At 46.9% G+C, this 13487-nt stretch overlaps 1 protein-coding gene across 4 annotated transcripts in view; it reads left to right on the plus strand.

The window, feature by feature from the left end:
* LOC137887227 (plectin-like) overlaps window positions 1–13487 on the plus strand; it is a 114666-nt gene that overhangs the window by 81181 nt on the left and 19998 nt on the right. For 2 of the 4 annotated variants that reach the window (XM_068730063.1, XM_068730062.1), the window contains exons 3-22: window positions 1940–2029; window positions 3278–3355; window positions 3494–3586; window positions 4921–5087; window positions 7472–7587; window positions 7692–7795; window positions 8196–8315; window positions 9047–9142; window positions 9233–9360; window positions 10206–10299; window positions 10750–10904; window positions 11024–11357; window positions 11449–11526; window positions 11626–11787; window positions 11958–12062; window positions 12173–12268; window positions 12378–12503; window positions 12701–12853; window positions 13028–13182; window positions 13309–13435. In XM_068730063.1, the coding sequence (XP_068586164.1) occupies window positions 1940–2029; window positions 3278–3355; window positions 3494–3586; window positions 4921–5087; window positions 7472–7587; window positions 7692–7795; window positions 8196–8315; window positions 9047–9142; window positions 9233–9360; window positions 10206–10299; window positions 10750–10904; window positions 11024–11357; window positions 11449–11526; window positions 11626–11787; window positions 11958–12062; window positions 12173–12268; window positions 12378–12503; window positions 12701–12853; window positions 13028–13182; window positions 13309–13435 (2577 nt within the window). Of the gene's footprint in view, window positions 1–1273; window positions 1289–1939; window positions 2030–2664; window positions 2701–3277; window positions 3356–3493; window positions 3587–4920; window positions 5088–7471; window positions 7588–7691; window positions 7796–8195; window positions 8316–9046; window positions 9143–9232; window positions 9361–10205; window positions 10300–10749; window positions 10905–11023; window positions 11358–11448; window positions 11527–11625; window positions 11788–11957; window positions 12063–12172; window positions 12269–12377; window positions 12504–12700; window positions 12854–13027; window positions 13183–13308; window positions 13436–13487 lie in introns of all 4 variants that reach the window. The other 2 variants (XM_068730060.1, XM_068730061.1) reach the window with 2 other exon arrangements.

Below are 13487 nucleotides of genomic sequence, written 5' to 3' on the forward strand. Positions count from 1 at the left end.
CTCCGCCTACATTCAGCTACCGAAAAAGGCACATGTTCGGTCGGCAAGACTGCCCCTCTCAGGTTGAACTGACGTTTCGCTGATTTAACGGCCTGATGGCTGACTCCACAAGGCCCGACTAGAGGTAGGGTGCAGCCGTGTAAAGCTGTGACGGGCCACTTGACTTATTTCCCCAGCGCAGTAAATCTTTTTTTATATACCGTGGAACGTCACACCAGCTGCAGAGCAAAAAAAAAATAAATCTGCCTCCAGCGTAATCTTACATTTCATTAGATCACAAACTACAGATTGATTTCATATCATACCTAACTATTGTTGAAAGTCTCCCCTCGGGAGTTTTGGAGGAATTTGCACAAGGTGTCGTTAAACATCACGTTAAACCCGAAGCGTGTTGAAGCGTTCGTCTCCATGTGGAGGAACCGGGATGAGGCGCTGTCAGCCAATGCGCGCTAATGATTTTCACCTTGACAAGTTTACAGAGCGGCTTTGGTTTTTTTTGTTGTGTTTTTTTTGCGTCTGAGAGGGCAATTTGTAGCATAACACTTACCTTTCAGCTGCAACGGTGTCACATGGAGCAGAGCCTCGAGGTAATTGAGGGGCGATGACAGCTGGCTCTTGAGTAGGGAAACTACAAGATGATCGCAAAAAAAAAAAAATCTATATTTCAACCAAGGAATTTAACAGTGATGTTTGATTAAGATGCTCAGAGTTTGTTTGTTTTTTATAATCGTGTGCAGCTCAAGAATATTATATCACAGTACTCTACCCGAGTTGATCAAACCACACAGCGTAGCCCCCGGGAGAACGTTTTACATGTGCAGACAGTGAACCCTAGTGGTGGCAGTGCAGGCTGCCTTCCCTCCACTCCTGATCCAGATGCGTTCATCACGGCTCTGCCAGAAAGGGGGGGGGGGGGGGGGGGGGAGGAGCACATCTGAGGCTTGGACATAAAATGAGCCGCTGTTGTAACTTGCAAGGGAGATGCGCTTTCATTCCATTCGCGGGCCGAGGCCTCCTTCACCCATAGTGACGAACGCGCAAAAAAAAAAAAGTTTAACCCCTCTGTGTGTTTCACCTGTCCGTCCCGTGTGCCGCCGTGTCCATCATCCACATCAACCAAATCATTGCCCTTCATTTTACTGTCATTTATTTCTCCTCTTTTCTCTCTCTCTCTCTCTCTCTCTCTCTCTCTCCTTTTGTTTCTGTTCTCTCCGTTTCTCCGTTGCTCATCCATCTGTTCTCATTCCTCCGTCTTTCAACCCTCTCCACCCAGCATCGGAGGGCAGAGGTAGGTACTGGCACGTTCCAGCGGTTGACTCTAACTAAATGTGTCTGGTCGAGGGGACGACTTTGCATGGAGACCTCCCTCAATATTTTTTTTTTCTTTCCAATCTTGTGTTTTCCTGGCATCGCCCCCACTGTCTTGGTAGACCACACCTTACTTGTATAACCAGGGACTGCACTTCTGACTGGTGATTTGATTGAAATCCAAAAGATTCATTCAGGCTTTTTTTTTGCGTTTTATTTTATTTTAATGCGTGTTTTTTTTTTGGTTTTTTTTACCTCACTGCTCTGGCTTTTATGCGGTCTCATCTATCACTTTTCAGGGATGACAGCTGACATTTTTGGATTTGGAATCAGGCCTGCCTGCTCACGGCGATGCATTCCTGTCCCGGGTAGAACTGTACCCGAGGAGAGAGCGCTCTGAGCTTATATAAAACATGCAGCGGTTCTTATTAAAGCTGAGCTTCAGCGCATTTTGGAAACATTTGGACCAGTATTGTGATTTATTGTGTTCCGCTTCGGTCACTAAAACGAAACGCCCCAGCTGTCAGTCCTGAATAGCTGTCCCTGCATATGATATGGGGTTGTCGGTGTTATTCCCGGGCGCTTGCCTCTTGAATCCCTGTGACATGCTCTCTTCTCTTCATCCTGACAGTCGCAGCGTCACGTGACAGACCTGTATGAAGACCTTCGAGATGGACATAACCTGATCTCGCTGCTGGAGGTCCTCTCTGGGGACACGCTGGTGAGTACCGCCACCACGTCTGATTGCTGACCAGGGCCCAAGCTCTGCGTCTTTTTACCTCTCAGACGTCCTCCGAACCAAAAAAAACCTAATCCTGACTAATTACACAAGGAGTACTTGTCTTTGGCTGAGCTGGGATATCATCCCTGTGGCAACAAGTCGTAACCAGTCGCAGCCACGTTGTCAAGTCAGAGGCTTAACCTGAGCTGAACTCAACAAAGACTCATTTACCGGCGGCTCTTGAGTCCAGGGTTCCTTTTCTCTCTTTCCCAACTATCTAATATTTACTCACTTCTCCTGCACCCTTTTAGTCTGTCCACGTCTTCGACTAGAATCCTAAGGCTCATTACACACCAGCTCTGTAGAGAAGCTGCTCTGCTGCTGTAGTTCACCGCTCCCTCCACCAGCTCCAGCTCTGCTCATCTTCTGAACACCTCCATAGCCTTGACACATTAACCCCCACTTTGGCCTGTGTGTGTGTGTGTGTACTATACTTATATCTGATGAATACCGTTCTCCTTCTCTACTCCTCCTCCTCTTCCTCCTCCTTCCTCCCTGTGACCTCTGTCTGTGTGTGCTGGTCTTTGCCGTCTGGCCTTCGCCTCCTCTCTTTGCACTGCTCTTGCTGGGGCTAGCCGAGGGAGAGAGACGTGGTCAGGACCGCTCGGTTGGTGAGTGGGTCGATAACTTACAGTAGTCCATTTTTTTAATAATCATTATTATTCATCTGCGCTTTCTCAAGTGTTTTGTTGGCCCTTTTTTCCTTTCTTTCATTCATCGGCGTGCTCGCTTTAAGCATTTGGCTGCTGGATTTTAATTAACTGCTCCTGCTGACACTTTAATTAACTTGACAGTTTTGGGCTCAAGCTGCACTTTGTTTTGCGCTGCAGTGTTTTCAATGCGTTTGTATTTTTTTCGTAGCTTGCTGTCAGTAGATTTAAATAAAACAAAAGCGTGGCTCGGCCTCTGCTATTTTCCTGCTGTATTTAATATTCTAAAGGATTTTTTCTTTCCAGCATATTTTTTTTTCTCTCCAAAGGTTGTGAACAACAGGACGAAATCAAAATAATGACTCACCTGAAATCCTAGAAAAACTATCCAAGATTCGCTAGTTATTACTCCATTTATTCTTTCTGTTAAATGTCTTTCCATTTGCTCTTCTGTTTTCCTCCCCATCACTTCTCTGTCTCTTGACAGTCTAGTGTCCATCATGTAACCAAACATCTCTTTGTTTCCCCTCCTCTTCAGCCCAGAGAGAAGGGCCGTATGCGATTCCACAAACTACAGAATGTACAGATAGCGCTGGACTTCCTCAGACACCGGCAGGTACGGAAACCTACGAGGAGACATTGAACCTGTCCCTGTCACAAGTCCCCTTGTGTGTGTGTGTGTGTGTGTGTGTGTGTGTTTTCACCAGATGCTGTAATCCTGAAAGTAATCGCTCCGCGTTTTGTCTTTTCTCAGGTCAAGCTGGTGAACATCAGAAACGATGACATAGCAGATGGGAACCCCAAGCTCACCCTGGGGTTAATATGGACCATCATCCTCCACTTCCAGGTCTCCTCATCTGTCAGTGTTGTGTTCCGTTACATTATCGCTCTATACCTCTGTCTCTGGGATCTGCACCTGCTGGAATGGATTCTGCTCTCCAAATTCCCTTTTCGAAATTGACATCCTCTAACCAAAACATATTTCGAGAAGCATTTACGGCTACGTGTTAACACCGCCGCCACATGTTTGGTGCGCTTTGGCTGATTTATGAACCGTTGGGGTGTGTCCGAATGAGTCACTCTCACCCTGACTCCCAAGGGGGAGGGCGTGTCGGGCCGAGTGCGCGGCTCTTTGTCGTGCTACTCTCCCGACCGCATCCCGCGTTCTCTGGCCTTCTCCCGCTGTTCCCGAGAACGCCAGAGAGCTGCCGGGGCATAAATCCCTGGACACCGGCCTAGACTGTCAGAGCCACGCCTTGTAGCGTCAAATGCTTCGGGTTCGGGTTTCAAAAAGCGCAGCATGGGAAAATAAAGGAGACACTGGTGGTGAGAGCGGTGATCTGGTGAAGGTGCCAGTGTGCCCTGTAGCTACACATAATGAGCCTTTATGCTTTGATAGAATAGAGAGGGAGCATAGCTGGGTCGGTGAGTCATAGAGATCAGAGGGGAGAGGAAAATTCCAGTCTTACCAAGTAATGTGAAGTAAAATCCTCAGTTGATTTCATTTACTGAGGAAATAAGAATTGTATGCTGTGAAGTAAATAAGTGTACAAACAGATCAGAGGTTAAATAGTCACTCTGAAATTGAGTGGTCCAGATAGTCCACATGCTTTTCATTTCACTGAGGTAACATCACATCCCATTCTTTTTTTTTAATTTTTTTAAATGATTCCTTATTTAAAAAGATTTGCAGGCTAGTGTGTGAGAGGAGATGCATTTAAATGGCGCAAACACATTGATAGTTACACACACACACACACACACACACACACACACACACACACACACAAAATGGAAAACTATGAGTTTTTGTCAATTAAAAGTTCTCTGGATGCTGCAGCGGCGTTTTTCATGACAGAAGTCCTGCTGCATCCTGTGAGCCAAGTCAGAACACTTAAATCTGCTGAACTCCTGATGAATGTTTAACATGCTAATAGACGAGACAACCAGGAAACACATTAATTAAGTCAGGGAACGATGAAAGGCGTTAATTGAGACTGTTCTGAATGTATAATTCTAAAATGAACTTTGGGTGTCTGGTGATTCCATTTAAATTACATCCTATGGTTTCCACTAATGACTTATCGCTTCCACATTTCTCCAATTTTGCATTTCTCAACACAACATCCACCTTTTTCCAACAGTGTATTTGTATTTATATATGTTCATGTATTGTTTCAGATCTCAGATATTCAGATCAACGGCCAGTCCGAAGACATGACGGCCAAGGAGAAGCTGCTGCTCTGGTCCCAGAGGATGACCGACGGCTACCAGGGCATCCGCTGTGACAACTTCACCACCAGCTGGAGGGACGGCAAGCTCTTCAACGCTGTCATACACAAACACCAGTGAGTGGGGCGGTTCATCGCTGATCAACTCTGTAATTAAATCCCACTTTCAGCATTGACAAGATGTGTCTATTCCAATCAGACATGATAACTGTGGCGCAGCTTTTATATTTACATTATATTTTAATGGAAAAACAGTGAGCAGTGTGGCATATTTTAATTGTGCAGATCCTCTATATCGCAGCGCTTAAATAAATCATTCACTTGCGTCCGATTAAACTTTCTCATAAAAACGTCTCCTGCACTCACTGCGGCTGACCGTACTGCTGCTTTAATACAAGCTGTATTAATGGCTCTGCATGAACATTTCAGGCCTTCAGGCTACAAATAACACTAGCAGGCGTTGGCCTTGAGTAACGCTCTATTAAACATGATGAGCTTATTAGATTGTTTGCTTACCTAGGTATTAAAAAGTCCGAAAGTTAAAGTCCTCGCCACCAAAATATGCTAATTCCCCTCAAGTTGTTGTGTGTCTTTATCGTATAATTAGTGGTTAAGGATCGCTTTGTGCTGCGGCATCCTGGGAAATGAATGCCCGTTTATTTCCCAGGAAGATTTGTGAATGCAGTTTGCCGTTGGTTTGGTTTCTCTTTAGACGTTTCAAACAAAGGGATTCCTGCAGAAGAGTCCAGAGAGCAAAGTGGCATTAGATGAGAGGAAGACAAACGCGGAGCACGGTAGAGTCTTTATGCACCGAAAGAAAGGGAAGCCTGCAGGGGCAAGTCTTTCTTGAACTGGAGCGTGCACCTGAAACTCTTTTTGGAGACACCTGAGGCTGGATTAGCGCTGCCTTTCATAGCGGTCAGGGGTGTGGCGCGTGGGCGTGACTGTGGCGCTTTGTGGCTGCTACATGAAAACTGTGGCGTCTCTTCGTGTGTAGGCACAGTTCAGAGCATCCCGGTGCAGAATGTGCGTTCGTCCGGAGAATTGTCCAGGGTTTATGTAGGCCTGTGAAGGGTTACTAGAGGAATTCGTAACGCCGCAACAATCGAATTAGACGTCACGTGGAGGGAAAAAAAAGCAGCGATAGGGCTGCACCAATAGGAGGATTTCTTCATCTCAGCAACCCTGCAGAAAGGATTAAGGGGATCTTCACATGACGATGGACACCTGAGACAATGCATTGGATTGATTTACATGCAACCGTCAAGCCACTGAATGATCTGTGAAGCCCACTGAAGCAAAACCTCTTTTACTTGCCGCTGGGGTGGGGGGGGGGAGGGAGGGGGTGGGAGGGCCGTCCCCGCGGACCTTAAGATGCTCGGTATAAGGAAGAAGTCCAAGAAGAAGAGGGGAAGCATCGGCTTCACTGGCGGCGTGTCACGATCTGTCAGCAATGCGGACGACAGGGTGGTCATGTTGTGCGAGGACATCCCGTCGGAGGGATCCTCCTCCCGGGACTCGGGGCGGGGTTCCCAGAGCTCGGGGGCCCGCTCCAGCGGCGACGAGCTGTGCCACGGATGCAGGTCCCGGAGCTTTCACGGCAGAGAGGGACGGAGCACGAGCGGCTCCTCCAGGCCGACGGAGCAGTACTCCGTGAGAGAAATCCGCCGCGCGGAAGCTTCGCCTGCTCGCGGACAGAACGCAGGTCGTTCCGCTCTACGCGTCAGAGAGCTGTATGAACCTGCTCCATCTGTTACTTATTGCACAAATCGGATCTGCTTACTAAATATCAGAATCAGTACTGCAGGGATATGCACTGCACCTTTGCAAATGTGGAGTTGGTAATGCATTTGAAACGGTTTGTGATATAATGATTAGAAGTTCTGTAATAGTCAAGTATCATCCTGCTTTGCACTCTGAAGATGTTACCTTTTTTTTTTTTTTTTTTTTTTAATATAAATGTCCTGAGAGTCAAGTAGCAGGCGGCTACCTGCTTAAAATGCGTCAGCTGTGATTACATCAGCTGCTCTATAAATTAACATGCCAGCTATAGATGCTCTGACATCTGCCAGGGAGAGTCAAACACCCAGAGGACATAAATGCAGGTGCTCATGCAGAGAAAGTGGAACAGGTGGGATGTAGCCATTGGCAGCACAGCCACTGCTTATAAGTGAGCCGAACCTGTACAGACTCCATGGATCCTGTATTCATGTTAATGTTGTTGGCGTTTAGCCCTCCATTCTATCCCACTTCCCAAGTTTTAACTACAAACACAACATGTGTGCGTAGAAAGCTAAACGTTTTAATTGCAGCTTTACAGTTGCTCTCATACGTTCATATACAGTTCTGTTATGGAGACTCAAAATGCATGTCCTTACACTGCAGATTGAAGTCGGTCATACTATTAAGCTCGCGTGAAACGCTTCACTAGACCACCCCCCTGAAGATTACTGTAACGTATCACCTGGTGACTAATTGTCCATGTTTTGTGTTCCCCCTAGTCCCAGACTCATCGACATGGGCAGCGTGTACCGACAGACCAACCTGGAGAACCTGGAACAGGCCTTCACTGTGGCAGAGAGCGACCTGGGGGTGACCCGCCTACTGGACCCCGAGGGTAAGACCGATTTAATCTTGTAATGAGTTGGTGCGTTGTGCTGCGTTATGCCTAGTTACTGACTGTCGGTGGTCCAAACGTGAAATAATGAGATGTCCTTTCAGATGTCGACGTCCAACACCCTGACGAGAAGTCCATCATCACTTATGTGTCATCCCTGTACGACGCCATGCCTCGGATCGATGTGCACGACGGCGCCAGAGCTAACGTGAGCAGAACTTCTTCCGTACCATGAATCTGTATCGTATAACTGTATAGTAGTTCATACACTCAGCACTGTAAATAAATGTTACATGTCTAAAAGTTTACTCTTATATGATCTTACTCCACCTCCATAACGCTACCGTCCGTCTGTCTGTCTGTCTCCCACCATTGTCTTCCACTGTCTCCTCCACCTCTGCCCCCTTCATCCACCCCTTCTCCACACTCTGCCTCCTTGTCCGCTCACACAAGACCCGGATTGTTTGGTGCTTAATTGGGTTTAGCGTGGCGCGCGAGCGATCGAACACGGCGGCGCGGGAGGAATAAGCGCCCTCCTGTCTGTCTGTCTGTTGCTGCTGCTGTTGTTGTTAAACGCCCGACTGTCTTTTCTGCTGTGCTGGCTGCAGGAGCTGGAGCTGCGCTGGCAGGAGTACTACGAGCTGGTGACTCTTCTGCTCCAGTGGATCCGCCACCATGTCACAATCTTCGAGGAGAGGAAGTTCCCTGCCAGCTACGAGGAGATAGAGGTGAGATGACGCGCCGATGTTATGCCTCTCTGCCAGAGATTTGTCTTTAGTCGAAGAGCACAGATATCTTTTATTTTACTCCTAATAAACAATTAAAACATGTCTTAATAATTAAAGTATTGTGAAAAAGAGGTTTCCATTGTGAGATCAAGAAACACGCTTATATTATGACTGTGGGCAGATGGCAGTAACTGTATTCCCAGACACTGTTGTTGTGTAGGTGGGGCCGTGTCGGTGCTGAGAATATGTAGCCAGAAGGCAGATAATGCTGAACCTAATCCTGAGGAACCACTCCCTGTCAGCGCTGCAGAATAAAAGCTTAGCGTGACTTTAGTATTTTTCTTAATTCAAATCATCAGCAACACACACACATCATCAAGTAGCGGTTTGGCTGTGCTTTTTTTTTTTTTTTTTTTTGGTTTTAAAAGCAGCTAAGCCTGTTTAGAGAGCGAGTAACATTTGTCTTTGGTAATACAGGCAGTGAGGTCATTTGAGTCATTACAGAAGTTCAACTCAATTTACACCAGTCATGGGAATGAACAAACGGAGGACAGCACCCCATTGTGTGGAGACGCCTAAAACTGTAGCGTGATGTGTTAATGTGCTTATGTTATTTAGGAAATTAGGACTTTAAATTCATTTACATGTGCAAAACATGTCATTTAAGACATAAATCAAGTGAAGATATAGATTACTAATTTAAACTTTGTTTTTTGTGTATTTTTCTTTAGCTTCTTTGGCGCCAGTTCTTGAAGTTCAAAGAGACGGAGCTGCCAGTGAAAGAGGGCGACAAGAACCGGTCGAAGCACATCTACCAGTCCTTTGAGGCGAGCTCGCCCGTCTGTCCTTTTTGTATTTTATTGCGCTCTGCTCTATTGAGTGGCCGGCTAACGCATTCTGCTCCCGCCCGTCCACAGAGTGCCGTGCATGCCGGTCAAGTGAAGGTCCCGCCGGGCTACCATCCCATTGACGTGGAGAAAGAATGGGGTCGACTTCACGTGGCCATCCTGGAAAGAGAACGGCTGCTCAGGATAGAGTTTGAGAGGTTAGGACAGCGGTGGATATGCCACAATGTATTCTTTTATTCATTTAACCCCCAACCAAGGAGTCTTGTGCAAACAAGACAGAACAGTTTAGAAATAAAGCTTCTAATATCATCAAGCTAATAACTACAAAAAAGGCAGTTAGCTAGTAGCCTAGCTTTAGCCTGAGGGTCGTTGCGTTAGCTAGCCCGCTAACCTTCCGACACCACCAAAGCTGTCTTCATGAAGATATGATAAAAGCATGTCATTGCCAATTACGTTCTTATTTACCTAAAATAAAGGTAAATTCAGTTACTCCTTTATCAAACAGCGATGTTCTTTCACCGTCATATATATATTTTTTGGTTGCAGCTGTATTGCATCATTTCCCCCACGCTTTGGTAGAAGATAGACAAGCACTCTGGCTGGTGACAGACGCTTTGCATCAAAACGAGACATAATGTAGAGTAGCGCTGCGTCATGTCTGCATAATGGGATGGTTTCATGTCATGAGACGGTTCGGTCATCTCGCGGGCCCGACAGCCTCGTTCGTGGTTCTGAGATGACGAGTGACCGAATGAGCAGACAGGACGTCTTTGTCAAAGAGGACATATTCGTCTCGCCCTGCTCTGCTGCGCGGCAGAGTATTTTCGGGAGGGAGAGCTGTCTCTCTCGGAGCTGTAACTGTAATCTTTCTAAAAGGGGTTGAGGAATGGCATTTGTGAGTGACCCTCATAAATTGGAGTATTTGCTGCAAAGCAGGTGGCCGTCCGTTTTGATTTTCAGCTTCTGTTGGTCTAAAATGTTTAATTGAATGTCTTACTGATCTTAATTTTTATTTTTGTATGATTGATCGTATCTCATCCAGACTCGAGAGGCTCCAGAGGATTGTCAGTAAAGTCCAGATGGAGTCGGGGTCTTGCGATAGCCATCTCAGCCACCTGGAGACCCTGCTGCAGACGGTGAGTGCTAACATTAGAAATACTGCTCTTCCAACGAATCCAGATCATTGTTTAGACCTTGTGACTTTATTTCATTGTGACTAAAGAGTTTGGGATTTTAAGTTTTTTTTCATACATATCGGTTATAAATTTGGTCTAATTGAGTCCAAAGGACAGACTTTTTAAGCCTCTTTTATGCTATTTAGTTTAACAAAAACTAACTATGAACATCCTTCTAATCAGTCATTTAAGAGAACAATGCACCTAAAACTATCTGCCAAATATGTCGCCCAAAGCTACAGAAAAGTAAAAGGAGAAAAGAATGATAGGAATCTCTAGTATCCTTCAGGCAGAGAAGTGGCTGCTTATATGTCCATCACCGTCACAAGCCTTTATATTCCTCTCTAAGTCGTTGGCATTTGAGAAGTAGATAAAAAACTTTATGTTTTTTATTGTCTCTCATTCCTTCAGGACATTCGTCTGCTGAGCGCGGGGAAACCAGCTCAGCACACAGCAGAAGTGGAGCGGGAGCTGGACAAGGCCGACAACACGATCCGCCTGCTCTTCAACGATGTGCAGATACTCAAGGACGGGCGCCACCCTCAGGCTGAACAGATGTACCGCAGGTTGGTGCAATGTGTAATACACCGTGTTACAAAACAGTTGAAAGATGCAGATCTGAATCCCCCCCCCCCCCAAAACAAGATCAGCAGTATGAAAGTGCTGCGTTTCTCATCGCACACAGGGTTTACCGCCTCCATGAGCGCTTGGTGAACTTGCGCACCGATTACAACCTTCGCCTGAAGTCCACTATGACGACCACGACGGTCGTCACCAAGGCTCCTATGACGCAGACCATCCAGCAGGGCTCCACCAGGGTGCGCCCAGAGATGGATGACGTGACCATCCGCTATGTCAAAGACCTCCTGGCGTGGGTGGAGGAGAACCAGCTTCGCCTCGACCAGGCGGAGTGGGGCTCTGATCTGCCCTCCGTGGAGTCCCAGCTGGGCAGCCACAGAGGCCTGCACCAAACTGTGGAGGACTTCCGATCCAAGATTGAGCGGGCCAGGGCCGACGAGGTAGCGCCGTCACCAGAAGGGATCGCACAGCGTCCGACGTTGTGCCGTTGGTTTTAAAAGTAACCTCTGTTGCGTCTCTCTTTTATTGCAGAGCCAGCTGTCTCCTATCGGCAAGGGCTCGTACAGACAATACATGGGTAAATTGGACCTGCAGTACGGCAAGCTACTGGTAAATATTTCTGTATTTTAATCTGCACAAATTTGAAGTCGTAGGTGATTGAAAGCTGTTTTTTAAACTGCTTGTATTTTGATCTTTTCTTTTTGCCAGAACTCTTCCAAGTCCCGCCTAAAGAACTTGGATTCACTCCACGCCTTCATCAGCGCTGCCAGTAAGGAAATGATGTGGTTAAATGACAAAGAAGAGGAGGAGGTCAACTTCGACTGGAGCGACAGGAACACCAACATGACGTCTAAGAAAGACAACTACTCGGTGCGTCAAAATCAAATTCTGCGTTTGCCTGCTTCAGTTTCTTAAATCTTGTCTCCAATTCCAGCCCGTTGTGTAAAATATGTTTGGATAAAGTCATAAAATGAATGCACAGGAGGTTGTTTTTTTTCCCTACCAAGATTGCCGTTAACTGTTTCATTTTGATTATTCAGGGTCTCATGCGAGAGCTGGAGCTGAGGGAGAAGAAAGTCAATGATCTCCAGGTCATAGGAGACAAACTTGTCAGGGACGGACATCCCGGCAAGAAGACGGTTGAAGTAATTACGCTAATAAGCCCAGCTGAACAGCTGATCCACATGCTGTGTAGAAGCTACTGAGCGAGGCCTCCACTAATGCACCGTCGTCACGTCTTCTCTGTCTCTTTCAGGCCTTCACAGCCGCCCTGCAGACTCAGTGGAGCTGGATCCTCCAGCTGTGCTGCTGTATTGAGGCTCATCTCAAAGAAAACACAGCCTACTACCAGGTATGGGACAGCTCTGTGAATTCAAAAACAGATCTGTGGAATTCCAGTGATTCCTTTACATCCGTCAACATTCAGCGAGCAAAGAGTCAAATTTCCCGTCTTCTTGCAGTTCTTTGCCGATGTGAAAGAGGCTCAGGACAAGATGAAGAAAATGCAAGACAACATGAAAAAGAAATACAGCTGCGATCGCTCCACCACAGCCACACGGCTGGAGGATCTGCTGCAGGATGCTGTGGTGAGTGAGGACTGCTGACATGTGTATATCTAGCTGTTCGTGCACACGATCGTGCCGGATGAGCTTCTTAAGAAAATGTAGGCGATGACTGTTTCGATTCAGAAGCAACATTTTCCCCCTTTTTTAATTTAATGCCATCAGAAAACTGGGAAATATTTTACTTTTTATTCATTTGATCGTATTTATTTCCCCCCCAGGAGGAGAAAGAACAGCTGAATGAATTCAAGACCCTCGCGACCGGCCTGAACAGGAGAGCCAAGTCCATCATCCAGCTGAAACCACGCAACCCCACCACCTCCATCAAAGGCAAACTGCCCGTTCAGGCCGTCTGTGACTTCAAGCAGCAGGAGGTCAGTGATCTGTTGATTCGTCCACAGCCCGGAGTGGTCAAACATGTCGCGGGAACCTCAGCGCGGCCTCTTCGATGTGTGTGTGTGTGTGTGTGTGTGTGTGTGTGTGTGTGTGTGTGTGTGTGTGTGTGTGTGTGTGTGTGTGTAATTCACCAATCGCGGCTTGTGTTTCAGATCACCGTCCATAAAGGAGACGAGTGCGCGCTCCTCAACAACTCGCAGCCCTTCAAGTGGAAGGTCCTGAACCACTCCGGACACGAGGCGGTGGTGCCCTCCGTCTGCTTCATGGTGCCTCCGGTCAACAAGGAGGCCGTGGACAGCGTGTCCAGGTGAGATCACGTGTGGACGAGCAGCGGGGGTTTCATGGGAAATGTTAACCGGCAATTCTGTGGCAGATATAATCTCTGCAGTACCGTCTGTGTCTTGATTCTCGCTGCGTTCCTCTCCTACTCCAGTCTGGACTCGGGTTATCAGCAGATAGTGACCATGTGGCAGACGCTCCATATAGACATGAAGAGCTTGCTGTCGTGGCAGTACCTGATGAGAGACTTCACACAGATACACTCCTGGAACATCACAATGGTGAGCGTCAACACTTCTATACATTACATAAATAAATATATAAATAAAAAAA

The sequence above is a fragment of the Cebidichthys violaceus genome, unplaced genomic scaffold (assembly GCF_023349555.1).
Source record: "Cebidichthys violaceus isolate CVI_PGR_0920_01 unplaced genomic scaffold, fCebVio1.0.p SCAF_49, whole genome shotgun sequence".
NCBI lineage: Eukaryota > Metazoa > Chordata > Actinopteri > Perciformes > Stichaeidae > Cebidichthys > Cebidichthys violaceus.